The sequence below is a fragment of the Corylus avellana genome, chromosome ca7 (genome assembly GCF_901000735.1).
Source record: "Corylus avellana chromosome ca7, CavTom2PMs-1.0".
NCBI classification, from domain to species: domain Eukaryota; kingdom Viridiplantae; phylum Streptophyta; class Magnoliopsida; order Fagales; family Betulaceae; genus Corylus; species Corylus avellana.
Window position 1 is genome coordinate 46,989 of NC_081547.1, and position 25,600 is coordinate 72,588.

Sequence of the window (25,600 nt, forward strand, 5' to 3'; positions counted from 1 at the left end):
CCATTGTGAAGTGGCCACTCAGCTATGGCACTATATCTTTACTTTGTTTGGTATTGAGTGGGTTATGCCACAAAGGTTCCTCGACTTGCTTGCTTGCTGGAATCAAGTGGGGGGTAGGGATCTCTCTAAAGTTATCTGGAGGATGGTTCCTTTGTGCGTCACTTGGTGTTTATGGCGGGAGAGGAATGCACGAACTTTTGAGAATAAGGAGTGTTCGGTGGATAGGGTGAGGAAGAATATGATCTCTATGCTATATTTGTGGGTATTGGTTCACCACCGTATTGATGTCCCGACTATAGAAGAGTTCTTGAATATGTTCTCTTTGTATATTCTGTAGGTGTTCTCTTGTATATATATTTGCACTAGGGTTGCGCCCCTCTGCACTTTTTCAATAATATTCACATTAATTATCAAAAAAATAATAATAATTGCAAGAATAGTTTTCTCTCTTTTTGCTGTTAATTGGGTCATGCCTAGAGGAGTGGTAGACTTGTTAGCTTGTTGGCGCGGTCAGCGAGGCAATATTTTAGCTAAGGAGGTATGGCGAATTGCACCACTGTGTGTCATGTGGATTATTTGGCGAGAGCGGAATGGAAGATGTTTTGAAGATCAAGAAAGGTCAATAGAAGAGCTCAAAAAGTTGTTTTTTCAAACTCTGTTCCATTGGGTTGATGCTTTTAGTGTGCCTCAATTTTCTAATGTGTCTCAATTTTTATCTTTATGTTCTTCTTTCTGCCTTTAGTGGGGTCTTTCTTTATATACTTCCTGTGTATTAGGGTTGCGCCCCTCTGCGCTTTTAAATGAATCACTTATTTATCAAAAAAAATAATAATAATAATTGCGAGAAGACAGTGGTAGAACTAAAGTCTTTTTTTCTTGGATACTCTTTGCCACTAGATAGCTGCTTTAGATTTTAATTTGTTTTGTTTTCATGACTTTCTCAACTTGTTTTCTTTTTCTACTTAGGTATTTTTTTTGTATACTCCTCGAGTACTTGGGTTCCGCCTTTTGCGCTTTTAATGATACTTCGTTTATTTACTAAAAAACCAGGTCTATATATGTCTCATTCTCTGCGTTAGAAATGCCAGTTGGGATTTGTCAGTGTTGCATTGCTTTTTTTTCTTTTTCCCAGATCTATTGATGTGGAGGTGGTGTAATCTCATAGTATTATAGCTGTTTTCTTACCACACAATTTGGTTGCAGGTATCTTGCAATTGTATGGCCTGATATTCCTTACTTCTCTATCTACAAGGTTAGTGACTGGTCAATTGTTGATTCAGGCAGTGCAAGGCTTCTTGCTTGGGATACATGTCGTGACAGGTTTGCTATATTGGAATCTGCATTGCCTCCTAGAATTCCCATAATTCCTAAGGGTGGTTCATCAAGAAAAGCAAAAGAAGCTGCTGCAGCTGCAGCTCAAGCTGCAGCAGCAGCTTCTTCTGCTGCTGCTGCAGCCTCTGTCCAAGTCCGTATCTTGTTGGATGATGGGACATCAAATATATTAATGAGGTCTATAGGTGGTCGCAGTGAACCGGTTGGTCTCTTTTGCAATTTTTAGCTTTTCAATCAATTATTATTTGTGCGTCTGTGTTCCAGAATGTTTTAGGTTTTTCCCCTTCCGACGTTTTGAACTTTTCATGGTAGGGAGATGATTGCCTTTTATAAAATATTAACTTAGTAGTTTTGGATATATCCACAATATCCAACGCTTATCTAGTGGGTCATGGAAGAGTTCTTCTGGTATATTTTCTTATTGTGTAAGATCTATTTTCCATTATTTGATTGGACATTTGATACACTTAGACAATTGCATCATGTTAAGTAATTGTTGAAGATATGTGGCTGACATAATTTAATATTATTGAGGATTTGATTTCCATATTTGATTTTCTTTCCATACATTTTCTCATTTATTGTAATTTCACATTAGGGTGTGTTGCTTCTCTATATAAACAAGTGTAGATGTATCTTTGAATAATGGAGAAATGATAAGAACTCTTCCTTATCTTTCATCTTGGTACCAGAGCGGGTGTGGTTGGTTTTTGCTTCTTTGGGTTGTTTGTTGGTTTCATGGCTGTGTCAGCAGACTCAAGTTCAGCCTGTGCTGGTGGCCATAGAAGATCCATGTTAGAGATTCTTTTGAAATGCATGTGTTTCGAGTGATTATGTGCCACCAACGTCAACAACAAACCTGTGCCAAATCAAAACTTCTCATTTTCGATTGGCCCAGGTTGTGCGAAGGGGAATTTTATGCGGGTAAGAAGGATTGGTGGCAACATCTGAGGTGTTTTTGGGAGAATCATGGTGTTCTAATGTGTACATGAAGTTTTTCTGCCAGCTTTGTGCATCGGGAATGGTGAAGGAGGTCCACAGATATGACATGCGATTTGGATTGTTTTGATTGAATCAATCGATCTAGATAGAGTTTTCTTGGTTATTTGTCTAGTTCTAGGTGTTTGTTGACAAAAAAATAAGTTTCAGTGGCTTTGACATGTTTTTTGGTAGTTGCACCGGTGGTTCTGGAAGTGAGAAAACGCTAGGTCTAAGGTGGAATGAAGAACGACAAGTCGTATCAAGTTGTTCCAAACGACATGTTGTTCACTCTTGAGAAAAAATGTTTGAGCCATTTAAAATATTTTTTGGGCATTGAAGTTGCAAGATTGAGACATGGTTTTTTTTTTTTTTTGATAGGTGATAAAAAGTTTTATTGAAGCGTATAGGCACCCCAAAGTACACTGAGAGTATACAACGGAATCACCTAACGAGAAGAAGAAAAGCGAAAAAGAAAAACATCATAAGTAATCGACACCGGAAAGACATGCACCACAATCCAGAGATACAACGTATGAAAACAAGAGGCTAAGATGTCTTCCAAAGTCCCCTCTAAATCCTCAAAACACCTTCTATTCCTTTCTCTCCATCAACACCAGAAAAAGCAAATGGGCACCATCTTCCAAACCGCAGCACTCCCCCTCCTCCCCGAGGACCACCAACAGGCGAGAAGATCCGAAATCCGTCGCGGCATCACCCAAGACAACCCAAACCAACCAAAAAAAGTACACAATAGGGCATAGGCAACCTCGCAATGAAGAAGAAGATGATCCACCGTCTCCTCACTCCTTTTGCACATATAACATCTTTTTTTTTTTGATAAGTAAAAATGCATTATCAAAGCACAGAGGGACGCAACCCTAGTACACAGGAAGTATACAAGAGAACGACTAAGAGGGAGAAAAAGAAGAAGAGAACATAAAAAGGAAATCAAGGAAACTAATCACTAAGGGTGCTAGCCAACCAGCAGTCCAAGTGAATAGGGTGTACAAGAAAAAGTGAGTGAGATCCTCCATGTTCCTAGACAAGTCCTCGAAACATCTAGCATTTCTCTCAATCCAGATGCACCACATAAGGCAAAGAGGAATCATCTTCCACACAACAGCACTGCAAGCTTTGCCACCTGCCCACCAAGAATCATACAACCCCCTAACGCTTCCAGGCATCACCCAGCATAAACCAAACCGAGAGAAAACGGCATTCCACAAGATACGCGCGACCCTACAATGAAGAAAGAGATGGTCAACTGACTCCCCATCCGATTCACACATGCAACAACGGTTTATCACAACAATACCTCTCTTCCGAACATTATCCAAGGTTAGAGTCTTCCCAAGCACGGCCGTCCAAGCAAAAAAAGCCACTTTCGAAGGAGCCTTGGTGCGCCATAAACTCCTCCAAGGGAAAGGGGAGAGATCTTTAGAAGCAAGGATCCTGTAAAAAGATCTAACCTCAAAAATACCTTTACGAGAAGAGATCCACCACATCCGATCATCCCCTACCCCATGCATCAAGTGCGAATACAAGAGAGTGTAAAAAGAGGCCAAGATCTCCACTTCCCAATCATGAACCCTACGAATGAAGGAAACATTCCACTGCACAGAGCCATTTGTAAACTCCCTGTTATCCGCAATAGACGCTTCCTTGTTGGAGGCAATATTGAAAAGTCCAGGAAAAGCATCCTTGAGAGGCATGTCACCGCACCAAATATCCTCCCAAAACCTGATATTGGACCCAAATCCAGGAACCAATCTAATGTGACAATGAAACAACCTCCACCCCCTACTTATGTACTTCCATAACCCCACCCCATACGAACCACTGGGAACCCTAGAACGCCAACCACCCCAAACCGCACCATACTTTGCCACCAGAATCTTTCTCCACTCCACCATGCCTCTTTTTCATGAGCAAATCTCCACAACATTTCCCCAACAAAGCTTTATTCATCAAACGCATATTCTAGATCCCTAAACCTCCCTTAGAGATCGGAGAGCATACCTTGTTCCAACTAACCAGATGGAACTTAAACTCATCATTGATCCCACCCCATAAGAAATCACGTTGAATCTTCTCCATACGCTTCGCCACGGAAGCCGAAATAGGAAACAGGGACAAGAAATAAGTGGGAAGATTGGATAAGGTGCTCTTGATGAGCGTAATCCTCCCCCCCTTAGAAAAAATACAAGCGTTTCCAAGGAGCCAACCTTCTGGCATACTTCTCCAACAAATCCTCCCAACTGGCCTTGACCTTGAACGGGGCCCCCAAAGGGAGACCCAAGTACTTTAGAGGCAAAGGAGTTGAGCCACAGCCGAGAATGCCAGCCAGAGTGCCCGTATCATTCATACTACCAACAGGGACCAAGACAGATTTTGCCAGATTCACCTTTAACCTAGAAATGGCTTCAAAGCAAACAAGTAAAGCGCCAATGTTTCTAACTTGATTAGGGTCTGCCCCACAAAAAACCAAAGTGTCATCAGCAAAAGAGAAGGTGAGAGACAATAACCTGATCCGACTCTCTTCTTCCCATAGAAAAACCAGAGATGAGGCCCCTGTTAATCGAGGCATTAATCATCCTACTAAACACCTCCATGACTAGAACAAACAAGAAAGGAGAAAGAGGGTCTCCTTGCCTCACTCCCCTTGAGCTACCAAAGAATCCGGAAGAAGATCCATTAATCAAAACCGAGAATCGCATAGACGAAATGCAATGTTCAATCCAGGAACACCATTTCTCTCCAAAACCGCACCTTCTCAGTAAGTAAAGTAGAAACTTCCAATTCATATGATCATAGGCCTTTTCCATATCTAATTTGCACAACAAGTCGGGTTCCCCTGATCTAATTCGGCTATCCAAGCATTCATTGGCAATAAGAACTGAGTCCAAGATTTGCCTACCTTTAACAAAAGCATTCTGGGGTTTAGAGATGACCCTATCCATCACTTTCTTCATTCTGTTAGCTAAGACCTTTGCAACAATCTTATATGTCCCTCCCACAAGGCTGATCGGGCGAAAATCCTTAATATTGGAAGCTCCATGAATCTTCGGAATAAGAGAGATGAATGTAGCATTAAGGCTTTTTTCAAATTTACCTCGCTCATGGAACTCCGCAAAAACCGCCATGATATCCTTCTTAATCACATCCCAGCAATCCTGGAAAAAAGCCATCCGGTCCTGGCGCCTTGTCCCTATCCATACCTTTCACCACCTACCACACTTCCCTCTCCTCGAAAGGAGCTTCCAACCTAGAGGCCTCACCGACATTCAACATATCAAAATCAAGATCGTCCAGCCTTGGTCTCCAGTTGAGGCTCTCTGAAAAAAGAGACTCGTAGAAGTTAGTAACATGATTGCTAATGACCCCTTGATCTGAAGAAATAGAGCCACCCACATTCAGAGACTCAATAGAATTATGTCTTCTGTTTGCATTAGCAATCTGATGGAAGAATTTCGTACATTTGTCTCCCTCTTTCAACCAACGAATCCTTGATTTTTGCCTCCAACTAATTTCCTCATGTAAGAGAAAATTCTCCAACTCCCTGGCTAACAACCTCTTCCTCTCCATCTCTTCAACAGATAACCTCTCTCTTCCTCCACCCTCTCAAGAGCCTCTATATCATCCATACGAGCCTTAATACTCCCTCCCACATTGCCAAATTCCTGATCATTCCATCTCTTAATATCCCCCTTGAGTGCTTGCATCTTTTTTGCCAAAATAAAGCTCGGAGTACCATGGAAATGGTAAGACTCCCACCAACATCTAACTTTGTCCACAAAACCTTCCACTTTAAGCCACATATTCTTGAACTTGAAGGGTCTTTTACCTCCCAAAATGCAACTACAATCAAGAATAATAGGTGCATGATTCGAGCACACCCGAAGCAACCTTTTTTGTCGCATACTTGGGTAACGAGCTTCCCATTCCGGAGAGACTAGGAATCGGTCTAGCCGTGACCAGGAATGGTTATTAGACCAAGTAGATACCCCCCCAACTAGCGGGAAATCCATGAGACCCTGCTCCGATATGAAATCTGCAAAATCCCTCATCGCCGACCGAGAATAAGCCCCCCCGGATCTTTCACTAGGAAACAGAGTAGCATTGAAATCCCCATCTATACACCAAGGCAAATCCCACCAACTCATAAGACCCACCAATTCCTCCCATAGTAGACGCCTGACGTTGTCTCTATTAGGGCCATACACCCTAGCAAAAGCCCAAACAAAACCATCATCGACGTTTCTAAAGGAGCAAGCTGCCACAAAACTGCCCAAAGCCACCTCAACCTTCATAACTACTCTTCTATCCCATAACACCAAAATACCACTCGAGGCCCCTCTCGAAGGAACATAGCACCAATCCGCATAAGGGCACCCCCACAAACTCCTCACAAAATTGTTCGTGACAAAGTCCACCTTTGTCTCTTGAAAACACACTATATCCACCTTCCAACTTCTAAGAACATTTCTAACCCTTAGCCTTTTATCCCTTGCATTCAAACCCCTCACATTCCAAGAAAGGATCTTCGGCTTCATTAATTAGTCCGATTAGCCCTCCCCTTTTTGCTGTCCCTCAAAGAGCTTCCACTGTGCACCTCATAATTAACAGAGGAATTAAGGTTATTGAGCTCTCTTTTACCTCTTCTTCCTATATGAATATCCACGGCCGCTCCCTCTTTCAACACCTCTCCCTCATCCCTACCAATGCCCTCATTATCAGCCATAATGAACCCAAAAGCCTCCGACAACTTTCCATCTTCTCCATCATAAGAGACACCCACAAGCTTGCTGAATTGAGTAACATACTCCACCGAGATAGGCTCCTGATCCTCAAAAGGAACCAAAGCTAAGGAATCTGAAACTAACGACTCACCCTGCGAACTATGATCCTTACCCCCAAAATAAACTTCTCCCAAAGAGCTAAAACTCTCATCACAAGCACTGACCAAAATCCCTTTCCACCTCGCAGAGATGTCCACTTCTGGCAGATCCCACTTCTCCAGACTCAGAGGAATCTCCCCCAGCATATCAAGCATCTTCTGTCCAGTACCATTACCTTCCCCCAAATCCTTTCCCGTCATCATCTGACTCATATCCGGCCACTCCCATCTTTCAATGCCCGGAGGAAGCTCGCCCTGCAAATCACACCCCTCCTTACCCGACAGCTTCGCCGGCTGGCCCAGCCTGAAATTCATCAACTGGCCTGAGCCCCCTCCCTCCCCCTTGTCAAACTCCCTTCCAGAATTCCCCCCTTCTATCGAAACTATCGTCTACCCCAACATAATTGGCTTCTTTAGCTTCGCACGAGCTTCGGCAGCAACCCCAGGAGGTACCGACAGAACAGCACCAATCAATATCTCTCTACGATCACCCGCCGGAGGAAGCGTCGGCTCCTTACCCAGAATACCCAGGCCTGAGTCACTCACCCTTGTCGACCCTGGCGCTTGTGCGACTGTTCCGGTCGCCGGAGACAGCCCATCAACTCTATCGGCGCCCAGAACTCCTTCCCCTACCGCAACCACCTTCGTCGTCCCCTTCTCTGTCAGAGTTACCATCGTCGGCGCCTCTGTCGGTGACCCAGAGAGAGCCGAAAAATCTGATCTCATGAAAATCAAGTCTGAACTCTGCCCAGAGTTGGACAACGAAGCACCCATATCCCCCGCCTTACCCGCTACCTTCCTTCTATACCATTTTAGAATCTTATTGGGTCCACGTCCCGCAACAGAGGCCTGCTCCAAAATGGACTTCTGACCTGCCGTCTTCTTGGTTTGGCCCATGGGCTGGATCTTCAGCAATCCACTAATCTGTGGGGCCACCAGAGGCTTCTCCACAAACTCTTTTGGCCCACAAGAACCAAACCCACAACTGCACGTGCATCTAGCTCCTATACCTTCAAGACAATTCCTGATTTCCTCCTGTAACTTTAACAGGGAAATCTTCAGCTTTTCCTTCTCTTCCGCACACACGCAACCCTTACCAAATGTTCCAGAAGCATGCTCCTCACATGCTTTCTCCTCGTAACTTGAAGCCTTCTTCTGCAGCACCCCACAGCTGGCTCCACTGACCAACGCATACCTACTCGTCAGACCCTTCGCCGAAACAGCCAAGGAACCTCATGACCAGCATGGCAGTCAGCAAGAAAGCTTGGCCCGGACGATTTGCTGATCCCTGTATCACCTCCTAATAGCCATTTGGGAACTCTCGCAATTGGTTCTGCAAAAGACCCAAACGGTTCCTCTACCTGCTTCAATGAGGAAAGCAAGACCTCTATGAAGCTCCTTCTCTAGTTCCCTGTCACTGCCCTCCTCGCTTCCCCAACGAATGGTTGAACAAAATCAATAGCAATCCGCAACTCTGACTGAAGCTGGTCCCAGCCCTTCCTGTGCCAACCTTCAGGCACCATGACTCTACCTTGCCTCTCAATACCATCAAACACTTCTAAAACCAGAAAGCTCCTGTGCCTATTGAAACATTTCTGGGCTAATGTACGTGGAAAACTATGAATAGATGCATTCCAAAATACCCTTGAATCCTCCACCGCCATCAACTCATCAAAGCTATTCACTAACCACACCGCTTCTTTCCAATCCAACCTTATCCAACGAGTCTTACCTCTGCAACGCTCTTGTAGTTTCAACACCGTATCTCCATCCTTCACGATCAACACAAACTCCTTAGACTCCACTGTCCAGGCCCTAGACAATCCCATGCTTCCTCGCATGGTATCTGATAAGTAGTGCAACATTTCTTTGACTACTTTAGCTTTAGCAATGCTGACCGTGTCACTTGTCGCTTCCTGAGCTTATTTAGGGTCAGAATTTTGCCCAAAGCCACCCACCATACAAAGAAGCTTGCCCTCGGCGGCGCTTGTCTTCGCCACACTCTTCCAAGGAAAACCCCTCCCTTCGGTGCAAGCCAGTGAGGTGTATAAGAGTTTGACCTTAAAGCAGCCTCTTTTGGAAGAGTTCCACCACAACCTATCTTCACACCCTCGACTCACTCTAGCAGAATGTAACACCTGAACAAAGGAGGCCAAAACATCCACCTCCCAATCATGAGCCTCTCTCGCAAAACTAACATTCCACTAATTAGAGCCTTCCAGCACCTCCAAGTGATCTGCAACCGAGGCGTCCTTGGCACAAGCAATGTTGAATAAGCTTGGGAAGGCAATCTTGAGGGCTGTATTACCACACCACAAATCATGCCAGAATCTAACCCTAGTCTCAACCCCCACCTCAAACCGAATAAACCTTTTGAAGGTGTCCCAACCTTTCCAAATGATATTCCATAACCCCACCCCAAAAGATCCACCCGGCTCCAATGAGCACCACCCTCCCCAAACACTTCCAAACTTCTCCTCCACCAAGATTGAGACATGGTATCTTCATCTTCCAGCGAAAATATGTTCTTGATCTACTCAAGGAAACATGAATGCTCAGATGTAAGGCCGTTTACATTCCAATAGAGTAGGATAAAAAGTGATGAAAGCCCTCTGGTGGATAAAGGCAAGTACCAATGGTTGGTTAGCAATTAATATACTTGTCACACACCAGGTAAGGGACTCTTCTTTGCCTGACATAATCATGTAAAAGTATAAGGTTATACAGAAGCAGATTGGACTAGGTCAGTATCAAATCAACGATCTACTTCAAAACACTGCGCTCTTGTGGTAGGAAATCTAGTTACCTAGCATAGTAAGAAACATTTAGTGGTTGCTAGATCTTTGTTTTCATAAGTAATGTATATTCATTCAAAGCGCAAAAGGCAGCAACCCTAACATATAAGAAGTATACAATAAAAAAGTTAGTGGTTGCTAGATCTAGTTAGGGGTGTCAACCCGGTCCGGTTTCTTGGTTTTTAGCCAAAACCGGGGACCGGAACCGGGAACCGGGTCCCGGTTCCGGTTTGCACCTAGTCCGGTAACCGTTTTTTTTTTTTTAAATTGTTTTTTGGCTTAAATCATTTTTTTTTTTGACAAAACAACCACCAATTGTAGATAATCAAACAAATCCATACCCAAACCAAAACAAAAACAAATTCATTTAGGTAGAACAAAGAAAGATCTAACGAAGTGGGTATGAGCAAGCAAGTAGCTGGAGAAGGATTCCAACGATCGACACCAGTCAATAAGTAGATCTCGTTGTCGGGAACAACATACTAAAATTGCATCAAGATCGGATCACAAATGATCCTCCAATCTCTAACGGATGTGATTATGAGAAAAAACCTCATTTTTTCTCTCCTCTGCCGAATGCTCTTCTCTCTCTTTTTTCTTCTTTTTCTTTTGTTTTCTATTTCACCTAAAAGAAACTACCAAGAAGATAGAAAAAAAAAAAAAAAAAGCTAGTAGGTGCCTGGGTGGGGAAGTGGTTGAATATTGCTGGGAGAGAGATAAAAGGGGAAAAACTAAATTAAAATAAAATAAGTGGTGGGGCGTTTGTAGGAAAAGAAAGAAAGGAATTGTAAATTAATGAAATAATGAAGGTCAAAATGGTAAATTAAGCATCAAACAAAATTTCACTATTCCCAGCACTTGTTTATAGCTTTAAGGATAAGATATATTAATTTAATATATATAAAAATATTAAAAAAAATATTATTATTATATATATGCACCCGGTTCCGGTATTCCCGGTAAAAATCGGGTGCCAAAAACCGGGTACCGGAACCGGGGTACTTGGTTTTTGATTTTTCCCAACCAGAACTGGAACCGGCTCCCCAGTTTCCGGTTTCCTGGTTTTTCAGTTCCGGTTCCGGTTCCCCAGTAATTTTTGACAGCCCTAGATCTAGTGCTGCAGCTGAATTCTCAAGCCATTGCCCATGGATATGTGAGTTATTATGGTTGAAGATTCTACTAAAAAAACTTGGATATGGTTGTAAGGAGCTTATGAGCCTATACTACGACAATAAAGCCGCAATTAATATCACTCATAATCCAGTTCAACATGATCGAACTAAACCCATTGAAATTGATAGACATTTTATAAAAGGAAAAATTGTGTGTAGGGTTGATTTGTACGTCTTATGTGAAGATAGGGGTGCAACTTGCGGATATTTTAACAAAATGAGTATCCAATAGTGTTCTTCATTCAACCTTGTGCAAACTAGACATGTGAGATATCTTTGCCTCAGCTTGAAGGGAAGTGTTGAAGATATGTGGCTGATATGATTTGATATTATTCTAGGATTTGATTTCCTTTCCTATGTGAAACTTAATATTTGGAAAAGAAAAAAGAAAGATACTCATTAAAATTTGCCCATCTTTAAAAGGGTTCAGGGCATTTAGGAAGATTGTGGTAATTCTTCTTAGTTCAAACCCATGCAATTGGAAGCAAGACAGTTGTTTTGGGATGGAATAATTTCAAATTTCATGTTCTTAAACAGTGAAAAGAACATGCGTCTTTTGCTATATATGTTAACTTTATATATAGGTTTCTCTTTGAAGTTTCTCCCTCAGAAATTTTGTACATAGGGTGCGTTTTTCAGCTTTCTTTTGTTGTAAGGGTTCCTGTGTAACTCAAAAATTATCTTTTTGTAGGTCATTGGCTTGCATGGGGGCGCACTACTTGGTGTTGCCTATCGAACATCTAGGAGAATCAGTGCTGTTGCTGCAACAGCTATTTCAACAATTCAGTCAATGCCCTTATCAGGTTTTGGAAGTAGTGGTCCTTCTTCTTTTACTACTTTCGATGATGGATTTTCTTCTAATAAATCACCAGCTGAGGCAGCAGCAAATTTTCAACTCTACAGGTGAGAACAATAGCTATTTCACTTACTAACTTGTTATTAGCTTCACATCTGTAAATGAATGTGAATGAATGGACACCAATATTGGTTTTTATCCATTACCGTTTATGCTCTTCAGTCTTTATGAAGTTATTGAATATTAGAGAGCTTGATTGATAAAGTACATCCAGATGGCCTGACATCTGTAAATGAATGGCATCTCTTGTCATGTTCTAACTTACAGAATTTAAGGACATGTTAAGTTTGAAGCCAATATATTAGAGTCGTTCATATGCTCAATCTAGCCCATCAGGCTGTCCACTTCAGTCACCCTTCTAAAATCACCTTGGCATCTAGACTGATCTCTCAAAGCTGTAGTTTAGCAGGTTATTATGACCTGATTTATTCAATTGTTTTTAGTTTTCAATTTTCCTTCGAGTTAATTGTCGTTGCTGATGTGCTTAGACAAAATAAATGTTTCTAATGATTTTGATTTTTTGTTATTCTATTAAGATGGAAGTTATTATGATTTCATTTTTTTGCAACATAGAAACCTCGGTGATTTTTTTTTTTTTATTGAGTTATGTTTGGAAGGGCACTAAGTATTCTATCATGTAAGCCCAATAACATCATTTTCCATTAAGTCATATAGTTTGAGGCTACGAGAATAACCTTCTAGTATTCAGGCCCCTCTAACCCCCATTCACTGTACCCTCCCCATCTTCCGCTGCACTCAAATCTCCCTGTATATTTTCACATCTCTCAGCTTCCAAGACCAGATCAAATTATTTTTGTATGTAGATTGCCAAATGATGTTTACTACCATATAATGCATATATTAGTTTTTATGCATGGTCGAATATAATCTTTAGAGGATTTGATTTGTATTTTATTTTATGTTTGTAAATCACAACAAGACAATTTCTATTTATTGTAGCTATTTGTGCAAGTATTTATGATTAAGAAGCAACTGCCTCTTGTGCATATCATGTATTAATGTATTTTACTATAGTATACGCTATTCCTGCAAATTATTGCATGTGTCTAAGTGATCCACAATGACGAAAAATCTCTCTTTTGCCTACGTCTATCTAGACAAGCCAAAAACAAAGCTCTTATTTTCTGTTGAATAACAGGGAGCAATTTACTTATGATACTTGGTTGACGTTCATAAAAAGTATCTAATAAACCATGCACTATCAGACATTTATTTTGTGTTTAACTACTCTTATGTTTGCAGTTGGGAAACTTTTCAACCTGTGGGTGGTCTTCTGCCACAGCCAGAGTGGACTGCATGGGACCAAACTGTTGAATATTGTGCTTTTGCGTATCAGCAATACATTGTCATATCTTCTTTGCGCCCCCAATATAGATACCTGGGCGACGTTGCAATTCCCTATGCTACCAGTGCTGTTTGGCATCGAAGACAGCTCTTTGTGGCTACGCCTACTACCATTGAGTAAGATATTGTTTCTGATCCACAATTTATGTATGTCCTAGCTTCTTGGTTTCTTTGACAGTGTGGTGATATTTTTTTTTTTTTTTTTTGCATTTGATCTGATATAACTCCGGCATTAATTATAATTATAATTGCAGAAATATGGAAAGATGAAAAAGCATCATGACTAGGTTCATTTTTATGTCAGCTTTACCCCGGTCAGGGACTTGAATACTAAAAAGGGGTATATAGTCCACATTTCTGTTTCATAGAAGGGGTGTCTGCAATAAATAAATAAAAAAAATATAAATTTATTTATTGAGACTTCTTGGCATTGTATTTAAGTGACTAAATTCTGTGTATTGACATTGCATTTAAATGACCCTTCTCCAAAAGAGCAATTGATTGTCCATAACAATCCCTACATGTAAATAGTCTGTCAGTTTTGTGTTTGACCATAATTAATCAAATTAATTGGATTTATCTTTCTTTTTACAATCTCTTTATTTCTGGTTATAAAAGTATTTTAATATTCGTGTTTCGGTGTTTCTGATTATATGGATGGATGTTTGAGTGATGTAGGACACTTCGGAGGGTCAATTGCACAAGTCATGCAGCTAGAATTGAGTGGAAAAAAGTTTGAATGGAGATGCATTACTGGTTGAACGAGATTGGACAGAAAACATAGAGGCTAGGGTTTTCCTTTTAGTCTTTTGATATATTTTCTGTCTGAACAATATGATGTGTCCCTATTCTAGAAACATAATGAGGTGTCCCTAGTGAGTTGTCCTAGTGTGAGCTGTGTCCTATCCAGAATATTGTATAAAGCTTCTATAAGGATTATAGGTCCTTATTTAATTGTTTTAGGATTTCTAGTGCTCTTAGAATTAACCAATAAAAGGCATACTTTGATATTTGTTTTCATGATCGTTTACTGAATAAAAGACATGTTTCGGTGTCTTTGTTTTCATTAACGTTGCTTAACTCTTATTACCCCCTCCTTGCACTGCGTCATTGAGGATTTGAAGCACAGTACTTTTCCATGGTTTGCCACTAATGGTTCACATCATGATATCTTTTGAGATTTGACTGCTCACCTCTCTTATTTGGCTTCTCAGTAGAGTATTTTGTCTCTTTTTCTGTTTTCCCTCTTTATTCTCTTATTCCTTTGAGATAAATTCTATACATTTATGTTTTCCCTTCTTTTTTTTTTTTCTTTTTTTTTTCGGGTTTTCAATGGATCTTCTTGCTTTTAACCACAGGAAAAGGGGGAAAAAAAAAATTATGGAGCAGTAGCAATATCATAGCTTTTTCACTACATTGTACTGATATTCGTCAGTTATTTGTCACCACCACCTCTACTACTGCTGATGAACACTAACCACAGGAGATGAAAATGGATAAGTAACTATTCTCTATCTAATGGCTGTGCTGTGCTTTCCAGATGTGTTTTTGCAGATGCTGGAGTAGCGCCTATAGACATAGAAACAAGAAAAACAAAAGAGGAGATGAAACTGAAAGAAGTACAAGCAAGAGCCATTGCTGAACATGGAGAGTTAGCACTAATCACTGTGGAGGGTCCCCAATCTGTTGCACAAGAAAGAGCATCTTTGAGGCCCCCAATGCTACAGGTTGAGAAATTCTTTAGCCTTTTATTTTTCTGTTTATGTAGTTTGTGGACTGTTGATTGGAGTAGATGGAAAATTTTATTTTTCCTTTCAGTTTCCTAGAAGGATTGGGCACCTTTGCTTAGCTCTAAATATGCTACCAAAATACCTTGGATATTTCTTGTGTGTTTCTGGAGACTACCTTTTGGATTTTAATATGACATTTTTTTATTTGTTTAATATGTGAAGTTTTACTAAATAGGAAGTGGGAGGACTCAAATAGGAAATAGGAATGCTAAACCAAACCTGTAGTTGAAGTGGGAGGACTCAAGAAATGTATGACCACGGGCATATTTAATATTTTGGAGTTTCAGCTGCCATAGGTTTCAGTAAAGTTATAATGAACTGTAGATTTTAATTGGCCAAAGATCCATTTAGTCACATTACTTGTTCATTCATAGTTTAATCCATGCCCGAATCAAGCAAGTCCATCTCTTATTGTTATCTTTTTACTTTTTTGGAGCTTAGGTATGTTGAACTTAGGTGACTGGTCTGAAAGTCTTATGTGTTTAAATGCGAGAATAGAACTCTGTTTTTTTTTTTTTTTTGCTTTTAGTCAAAACTATTCTCCCATTTTCAGGTGGTGCGATTAGCTTCTTTTCAGCATGCTCCTTCTGTTCCACCTTTCTTAACTTTGCCAAAACAATCTAAAGTTGATGGGGATGATTCAGCAATGCCAAAGGAAATGGAAGACAGAAAGGTTAATGAGATAGCTGTTGGTGGTGGAGGGGTATCTGTGGCTGTTACTCGTTTCCCGACAGAGCAGAAACGACCAGTTGGACCTCTGGTTGTGGTGGGTGTCAGAGATGGAGTTCTCTGGCTAATTGATAGGTAATTAACACCTCAATGTTTGAATATCTTTCTTCTTCTTTTTTTAACTAAAACAATTTTAATGTTTCAATATCCAACCCAGGATCCCGAGGTTTTAGTTAGAACTAGTATATAATGTATCTTCATCGCATATAAGTTGGTTTCAACTTTCCTTGGCAAGTATATAATACAAGCATATTTCATACCCTATTTCTGCTTTCATCTAGTAAAACAATACCCTAGTACCATAGGCATGTGACACTTCAGAAAGTTAGTCTCATTTTGAAAAGATGAATTGTCTAACGTTGATGGGAGGATTATAAAGAAGCTCATGGGTGAAAGCCTCCCATTGGTTACTTACTAGGTGAGACAAGGCTTTATAAGTGATTTTATGGAGTTTCAATTACAGCTTGACTAGTCCTTTTGGACTAATTGTGTAGAAGTGGCTAGCACATTCCCTCTGTCATTACAATAGGTGGGTTCAGCATAGTCCCATGCATGAATTTATGAAACTGAACTAAATATATGATGCTTTGAACAATTTTCTTTGAATCTGATACTAAATACCACAATAAGGACCAAATAACAAAACTTGATCCAAAGTAAGACATGTGGGTTACAGCTCGTGTCCAAAGCTCTTGAAGTTATGGAATTGCCATTGACTACTAAAAGTATAGCAAACTGGAAACTTTCTAATGTTAAGGGACATAAATAAGATATTACAAAAATATCCTGTGGAGGTTCTCCATTATGCATCATCTTGTGGTTTTGGTTGTGGTTTCTTGGCCTTCTCCCGAGATCTAGTGTGCGAGTCTTCAAGCCCCATGACGTTAAAAAACAGAATTTTTCACAAATTCATGCCTGGCCCTTGTTGTGACAAATAATTTTTTGAATTGCAAAGAAACAAAAAAGAACATAATAAAATTAGTAATTATACATGACACCAAGATTTACGTGGTTGGACTTAACAAGCCTATATTCACAGGTAAAGACGGCCAAGAAGAAATTCCACTATCAAAAGATGGAGTACATAAAGCTGTAAAGAGAAAACCATTCAAAATTCAAAACCCCAATGCACCAAAAACTCATTCTCACCTAAAAGAGAAATTTAACACAAGAATTTGTTAAATATGTGAGGAGTTTGTGCAACTTGTTCTCTCTTGTTCTTACATGTGCCATGAAAGACCAAAAAGCTTCTTTTATAAGAGGCAAAGTCAGCTAGTAGTTTGTTATAAGCCGCATGTGACATGATGAAGAAAAACAAGTTTTCTTTAAAAGACATGGGCCCACGGTGAGATGACTTGATGCAATTCAAGTTACTCATGATTTAGACTTCAAAATTATTGAATTTCTTGTCTTTTTACAAGTCTTTTTCAACTCTCACATACCCCTCTCTATTAAACCCACAAAATTTAAAGAGATAATCAAGGAAACAGCTACTAAAACAACAAATAAAAAAACTAAAACAGCAATCAACGTCATTTTTTTTTTATAAGTAAAACAGCACTCAACATCATAAAATTACCCTAGGAGGTCTAGGGTGTTACATCTTCCTTCATCTAGAGAGTACATAATAGTTGCTTCAAATACAATCTGTTAGTGAGACTCTTCCTCATGTACAAACTTTCTAGCTTCCGTCATAGTCCAATGGCATTTTCTTCATTGGCAACTTCACTCAAGACTCCACATCCAAAATCTTTGCCAAGCCTTGTTGCAACAAAGCGCGCATCTTGATGCACCAAAGGCTGAAACTATTTTGACCATCAAACTTTTCTACTTTCGAATTTTGTAGTAGCCAACCTGCAAAAAATGACCTAATCTCCAATACCAATTTGTTGTGGCAAATAATTTTTCGGATCACAAAGAAATAGAAAGGAACATAATAAAGGAAAAAAATTTCACTATCAAGAGATGGAGTATAAAGAGTAGGAAAGAGAAAACAACTCAAAACCCAAAGGTCCAAATATGTGAGGAGTGTACGCGGCTTGCTCGGTGAAGGGCCGAATAGCTTCTTTTATAAGAGGCAAAAGCGGGCTAGTAGCTTGTTATATGCATTACTTGCTCGTCTTTTTTACGAATTCTCAAACTTAATTGCCTACTATCTCTTGCCTCTCTGCAATATCAATTTATTAAAAGCGCAAGGGGTACAACCCATATACAGAGGAAGTAAACAAAAAGAGCTCATACATACAAGCTTTTAATTTGAAAATGACGCACATAAATCTAGGAATTACGCAATCGTTGAAACTTGCGAAGAATGCCACAAAACTCTCCATGAGAAAAGTGTTTGAAGCACCCTTTTCTTCAACTCTGTAATTCCAAGTTCACGGTCCTCAAAACTCCGTGCATTCCTTTCTCTCTATAAGCACTACATTACACATAAAGGAGCCATTCTCTAGATTTGCAAAACTGTACAATTACCCCTTTATCCTTTCCAACTTCCCAAACATTCTTTCAACCTACTCGGCATCACCCACTTAGCACCAAACAGCTGACAAACCATATTCCAAACTTCTATAGCAACTTCACAATGCAATAGTAGATAATCAATAGATTCACCACTCTTCTTGCAGATACAACACCAATCCGTCACTATAATGTTCTTCTTACATAAGTTGTTGCCTCTCTCTTAATCCATTCATCCAATGTCACTATTATATGTTGCAAGGATACATAATTACTTGCATGTTTTTGTATGTCTAGGCTGCTTGTTAGAGTGAACGCACCATAGGAGTTTCTAGTTTTGCTTTTGTGCATAGTTATAGAGGTTGTTTCATTCAACAACTGTGTATGATTCCATTTCCAAGTGCGATACTTTTTCAGCCATAAGGGCTAGGCTAGAAAAACAACTACATCGTTTCCAGTTGCTAGACCAGTTCTCCGACAATTCTCCCTTAAAGGGGAGTTTGTTACTAAATCAACTAGACAAACTTTTATTCTTCATTCTGTTCTGTGACAGCAACCACCAATTCTTACTCACATAAGAAGTTTTGAGCTTTGATGTTGTCTTTTATTTATAAAGAAAGGGGGTCAAGCAGTCCGTAAAGGACCTTTTAATTTTCTAAGTTACCAGAGTCATGCCACATTTATGCAGTGATCTCTTTACAGTTTATTTATTTATTTATGGAGACAAGAATGGTATATATGACATGTGAGTTTGCTTTGTTAGGTACATGTGTGCACATGCCTTATCCCTTAGCCATCCAGGTATTCGCTGCCGGTGTCTTGCTGCCTATGGAGATGCTGTTAGTGCAGTGAAATGGTATTGTTATTATTGCTATAGTCATTATTGTTTCCATTGTTGTTGTTATTACTATTATCCTCTCTGTTTTTCAATATATGTCACTATAAATATACCTACACTATGAATGTACTTGAGCAGGGCAAGTAAGCTCGGCAGAGAGCATCATGATGATTTAGCACAATTTATGCTAGGGATGGGATATGCTACTGAAGCACTTCACTTGCCTGGAATATCTAAGAGGTGTGCCACACAAAATATTATTCTCTCACTGATTTAGATCACATTGTCTATTGTTGCTTATGTTACTTCAAATTGTGGAACAACATTTCTATCAATATCAAGCACACTTTATCAATGTTGGAAAAGAAAGATACCTGTAATATAGGGGTGTACAAGCTGGCAATTATTAACCATCTAATAATAACTAATAACCGCTAACCGCATTGTAGGCCGTTGGAAAAAATCGAACAACTAGGGCAGGGTGGTTAGCAGTTTTAGGGGAAGCGGAGGCAGTTAGGAGCCCAACGGGTCCCCCCATTGACTTGGCCCGGGCCTAACTGAAAGTGAAGTGGCAGGCCTACCCATCCCAACCAAGGGTATGCTGGATTTGCGAAGAGCAGTAATAACCGCCTACCCTTATATATATTATATATAAAAATAATAATAATCATACACAAAACGTCATTTTGGCTTGTTTGATATAATGTTTTTGTTTTGGAGTTTAATGAAATTGATCTTTATTCATAATAATAATAATAATAATAATCTTGAACTTGGTTACATTTTGCAGCCTTCTAATTATTATTTTTTTAAAAAAAAAAAAAAGGCCAAAACCATCTAAAACAAGCCCTAAAAAGAGACTCAAGAAAGGGGCCCTAAACATCAAAATAGGCACAAAAGGCCCATTTCTAAAAAGTGGTTATGCGGTGCGGTTATGAGTTTCAATAATTGCTAACCGGTGGTTATTTTAAAACTATTAACCGCCTAAGGTGCAGTGGTTGTGGTTACGAAAATTCAATATCTGCCTAAGGCGATTGCGATTAGCAGTTAGAGGCAATAACCGTTAACCACAATTGCTTGTGTTAACGGTTATGCACCTTGTACATGCATCTTTAAATATGGTTGATGTGTCAGGCACCTTGTACATGTGTTGGACGCTTATGTATCCTTATAAAAACACAAAGCTCATTGGTTCTAAACTGGCTATGCACCATTTTAAGTGCAGAAAGACCGTATATCTTCTTGTGTTATGATCCACGGATTCTCATCGAAAATTGCTATAGAGGGTGAATCCACTTTGCACTTTTTTATTGTTTACTTTATATGCCATTCCTTATAACTTTTCGTTATTCTACACTGTAGCTTCTGGAAAAAATTTTCCAGTAGTGGATTCCTTTCATAACTTTGGATGAGTGGGAAAAACTACCTTGTTTTGATTTGCGTCTTACCCGTATTATCTTTTTTCTTTTTCTTGTTTTTTTTTTTGTTGGGGGGATTTGCCGCGGGGGGAAAAAGCATTTCAAACTGACATCCATAGGGAAAGTTTTCTTTTTATAAGCATATATAAATTTATTTAATGTTTTGTAGGTTGGAGTTTGATCTGTCAATGCAGAGCAACGATTTGAAAAGAGCTCTTCAGTGCCTCCTTACAATGAGCAACAGCAGGGATATAGGACAAGATTCTACTGGGCTTGATTTGAATGACATTCTCAGTTTAACAGCTAAGAAAGAAAATGTTGTAGATGCTGTTCAAGGAATAGTGAAATTTGCAAAGGAGTTTTTGGATCTTATTGATGCTGCAGATGCAACTGCACAAGGTGAAATTGCTCGTGAAGCTCTTAAGAGGTTAGCTGCTGCAGGCTCTGTAAAAGGAGCTTTACAGGGTTATGAGTTAAGAGGACTAGCTTTGCGTCTTGCTAATCATGGAGAATTGACACGGCTGAGTGTATGCTGTCTTGTTCACTTGTGCTTCTCTTGCATAGTTTGTCATTGAGCTTTATTTTACATGGTGATGCATGCTAAAGTATTGTAACATTTATATGTTGCATACTGCCTATGAGTTCTAATTCAAATGGCACCTCCTCCCACTATAGAACAGGGAGAAGGTGAGTTGTGGTTGAGACCCATTAGGTGCATTTCTTTCTTTACCAACATAACAACATTTAACTTCCTCTCTCTCTCTCTCTCTTTCTCTGAAGACACCAAAGACTATCACTGTTTCACCGTTGTCTCTTCCTCTACCCTCTTCTCCTGTTCTCCCTTTCCATTTTACACTTTTTTTTCACAGTTCAGCCCTTGCCAGATCCTCTAGCCTCCTTTGGATTTGGTTTTTTCAAAACCAGATCTATTCACTTCAGGTGCCACTCCACCATGCTCCTGGGTCTCTCCTCTTTCCGTTGCTGCCAGCCTCTTCTTTGTCCAGCCACCATGCGCCGCTGCGTGGACAGCCCTACAAGGCACGTGACACCTCCTCTCCTCACCTCCACTGCATACGGCTGTTGTTTCTGGTCTCCTGCGATGGTCCCTGCCTTCTGGTCGCCACTGCCGGCACACGGTCTTCACGCGTCGACGAGTGACTTGCACGTGCCGGCCTTCCTTCGTCTCTTCCTCCACTTGCACTGCCGTTTTGTGGGTTTATTTGCTTTTTTTACTGCTTTTTATTCCCCCTTTAACTTTGTGGTTTTTTATTCTCTTATCTTTTTCCCATTTTCTAAGTTTATTTGTAGTTGTTACCCAACAGGTATTCGGTAGGATTGAAGGGTATCTTAAGGGTCATGCCCCTAATTACGTCCCCTACTCTGGGAATTTGCATAGGGTTAAAGGGTCTTGTGGCAGTCATGCCCTTGCCCATGCCTTGTTTAACCGCCTTTCTTGGCGACCAAAATTCTTGGTATTCGTACCAAGAATGCATAGGGCCACGTCATTTATTCGATGCATTCCCTCTTTATTTATGGTTTCTCTGCTTTCTTTTGGGGGGGGTGGGGTATTGTTGGGTTGCCCAACCCTTTTTTGTTGTTTTTTATTGTAGTCCTTGTTTGATGTACTTAAAAAGAAAACATTTATATGTTTCATATTGTTCATGTCTGTTCTTCCATGAATAGATGTGATGGTTATACTAATTAAATCCTTACATAATCGCAGTTAACAAAGTCATTTTGTTATTGTGTTTATCTCTAACGAGGTTATGCCTCTGTATGTGTTGTGTGATTTGAATGAACAATGGGGTGCCAATTGAGGTCAGAAATAGGCCTACATGGTTATAAGGCAAAGTTACAGGTTCGTAAATATCTTAAGTGGGAGAAATTGTGCAAGGAACCTGCAAAAATTGAGGCTAGGAAAAACATTCAGGATCATGCGTGGTAGGACGAATCAATCCAAGTGTGGGATCAGTTTCTGAAATGAGAAATCCATCATAGTGATCCATACTGGAGCTTAGGTGTCCTTGCTCCATGATGGCTTGATATCCTTTCAGCTTTAGTCAAAATCTTGAGTGGTTCAGGTCATCAAGAAAGGCAGTAAGCACAAATGGGAATGATTCTTGGATATGGCTTGATTGTGTATAATACAACGAAGAAACATTGGACAACAGCAGCTTTGGATATTCTTTTTATCTTTGTTTGACTTTCTTTGGTTGTGCCTAGTTTGGTGAAGAACCTGCTTTAGGAGTGATTGATCAAGGATCAGAGCAGAAACATCAAGGTCATTTGAAAAGTGGCATCTTTAGTGTTTTGTGAGGATAATGAAAGAGCTATCAAGGAGAAAAAAACAATCTTAGTTAAGCTTAAGGATATTATTTTGTTTCTACCTTTATGTGGGTCTCTTTCTCGACCTCCACCCGTTGGTGAATTTCTTGCTTTTGCCATGTAAAACGATGATGGGTTCATGTGACATCCACAGCTCTTCTCTCATAAGACAGCTCAAATTTTGTTGTTACCTGATTTATAGTAATTGAGTAATGTCCACTGGACCACTGGTCATATTGCAGTTTTTACGGTTCATCTGAAGATATTTTTTGTTTTCAATGACCATCAATGCCACAATGTTATGTCTAAAGTAATGGTGTTGAATGAATAGTATATTACTCTTCATGATGAGCTTTTTTATTACCGTATTCTTACTTTAAAAGTGATGTCATGATTGTACTGCAGGGTTTGATAAACAATCTGATCTCAGTTGGTTTGGGACGTGAAGCAGCATTTTCAGCTGCAGTTTTGGGAGACAATGCTCTTATGGAAAAGGCATGGCAGGATACGGGGATGCTTGCCGAGGCTGTGCTTCATGCACATGTATGAACTCTCTTTTTTTTTTCCCTCCACTTGGTCTGAATCGTATATGCCCCATGTACAATGAGTCACTAATATAGACGGTTTAACCCTAACTTTGGTATTTTTGCCTGACATTATGAAAATATCTCTAGGCCCATGGAAGACCAACGTTGAAGAATTTGGTTCAAGCTTGGAACAAAATACTGCAGAAGGAGGTTGAGCACACTCCATCGACAAAGACAGATGCTGCAGCTGCCTTTCTGGCTTCCCTTGAGGAACCCAAGCTTTCAAGTTTGGGAGAAGCAGGGAAGAAACCGCCCATTGAAATTCTTCCTCCTGGGATGACATCTCTCTCTGTTTCTATTTCTGTTCAGAAAAAACCAGCCCCTGCTAATCAGAGTTCACAACAGGAATCAGACAAGCAATTGCTATTAGAAGCACCTCCCTCTACCACACCAGTGAGCGCTCCACTCCAGTCAGAGTCCACATCAGCACCAGTGAATGCTCCACTCCAGTCGGAATCCACCTCAGCACCAGTGAGTGCTCCACTTCAGTCAGAATCCACTCTGGGACCATTGAGTGCTTCCCTGCAGTCGGAATCAAGTAAACCCGATTCAGACAATGGAGCCCCTGGATCATCATCAGTGAGTGATCCAGATGCAATTGCTTCAGAGGCAAGTATCCGAGCAACATCTATGAGTAACTCAACACTGGCAGAGGAGACAAGTATTCCCACCACATTGCCGATGAGTGACCCACTTGCTTGAATAGCAGATCCTGCCAATCTGTATATTTCAAACAGAAAACTTTCAACTGACCGTCCTACAGATCCTTTGTCTTGTCATATGAAGTAATCTTTACAGTGACAATGCAATTTTGAGAGCAGAGGAAATTCATTCGCTCCAAGTTTCAGGCTTGTTTATAATTCTTAAAATGAATATATTCTTGCTTTTATCTGGTTTAACTCTTTTTTTAAGCTTGTATCAAACTTGAATTGTGGTACAAGAATTGTCTTAAAACTCCTTGTGATGTCCTCTTGCATCTAATTGATCTTCCCATCTAATTTCGTCCAAATTTCCCCCTTCTTTTTTATTTTTTTATTTTTTTAATACGAGATAGTGAGGGGAATAGCATGGTGTAAGTTGCTTACATATCATACTGCTAGGAGCATTTTGCATAGGTTCACGTGTTTTGGACTTGAGTCATTGCAGGCCTACAGTTGCGTTCAAGCTTGACTCATTCTTTTAATGAATTTGTGCTCGAAGGAGTTGTGAATTTGTGCTCAAAGGAGTTGTCCAGCCGATTCCTGCTCTTGAAGGTTGTTGTTGTTGTGGTGGTGGCGGAGGCAGTGGCTATCCTTCGGGTGCTGCAACAGTTCTCTCAGTTGTACCATTTATGGTGCACCTTCACAAGCCACCTCTTTAGGTGGCCAGGCTTATTGGTTGTACCAATAAGCTATAGGGTCACGTCATTTATTTGATACATTTCTTTTTTATTTTCTGTTTACCTACTCTAATGAGGATATTTTGGGGCTTATTGTTAGGTTGTCCAGTGTGTTGATGTTGTTTTCCCTCCCCTATTTTCCCATATTTGCTCAGAAAAAAATAAAAAATAAAAACAAACAAATAGCATTACTTCTGCCCCCATTGCCATTTAGATTGGGTTCACCTATTGACTAGGATGTATGGGACAATTTTCTTTTAAATCGGGTTGGAACAACTTTCTCCAATTCAATTTATATAAAAATTATAAAAATAAAATGTATCCCTTTATTAATAGCATATGCACCCAAATTAACAAACTCAAATAAACAAGACAAAAGGCTGGATAATATCAAGGCCAACAAAAAAATTGTGATAATGAGTTCACATTTTTCTCTTAAATTATTACTCAATTGACAATTTTTTTTTTTTAACTTTTAATTGCGACAATGTCTCCTAAAGTATTAAAAAATTGGCAATGCCCTTAAAGGCCAACAAAAAGACAAAAATGACCCAAAATGTTTTTAAATGAATTCAACAAAATTTCACACATTGATTTAAAAAAAAAAAAAATAGTTTTTAAAATATTATCAAGAGTATTTTTGTCGAGCCTAATGAATTTTTTAACTTCAAGCCTAA

The 25,600-nt window shown here is 39.9% G+C and overlaps 1 protein-coding gene across 1 annotated transcript in view; it reads left to right on the forward strand.

Annotated features, from left to right (window-relative positions):
- Positions 1-24,543, forward strand: part of LOC132186287 (uncharacterized) — a 53,457-nt gene extending 28,914 nt beyond the window's left edge. Inside the window, exons 12-21 of the mRNA XM_059600180.1 lie at positions 1,204-1,534; positions 11,869-12,080; positions 13,297-13,515; positions 14,939-15,125; positions 15,742-15,992; positions 19,141-19,233; positions 19,354-19,455; positions 20,803-21,160; positions 23,364-23,501; positions 23,633-24,543. Coding sequence (XP_059456163.1) covers positions 1,204-1,534; positions 11,869-12,080; positions 13,297-13,515; positions 14,939-15,125; positions 15,742-15,992; positions 19,141-19,233; positions 19,354-19,455; positions 20,803-21,160; positions 23,364-23,501; positions 23,633-24,247 — 2,506 coding nt within the window. The 3' untranslated portion in view covers positions 24,248-24,543. The remainder of the gene's footprint in view (positions 1-1,203; positions 1,535-11,868; positions 12,081-13,296; positions 13,516-14,938; positions 15,126-15,741; positions 15,993-19,140; positions 19,234-19,353; positions 19,456-20,802; positions 21,161-23,363; positions 23,502-23,632) is intronic.
- The last annotated feature ends 1,057 nt before the right edge of the window (positions 24,544-25,600 follow it).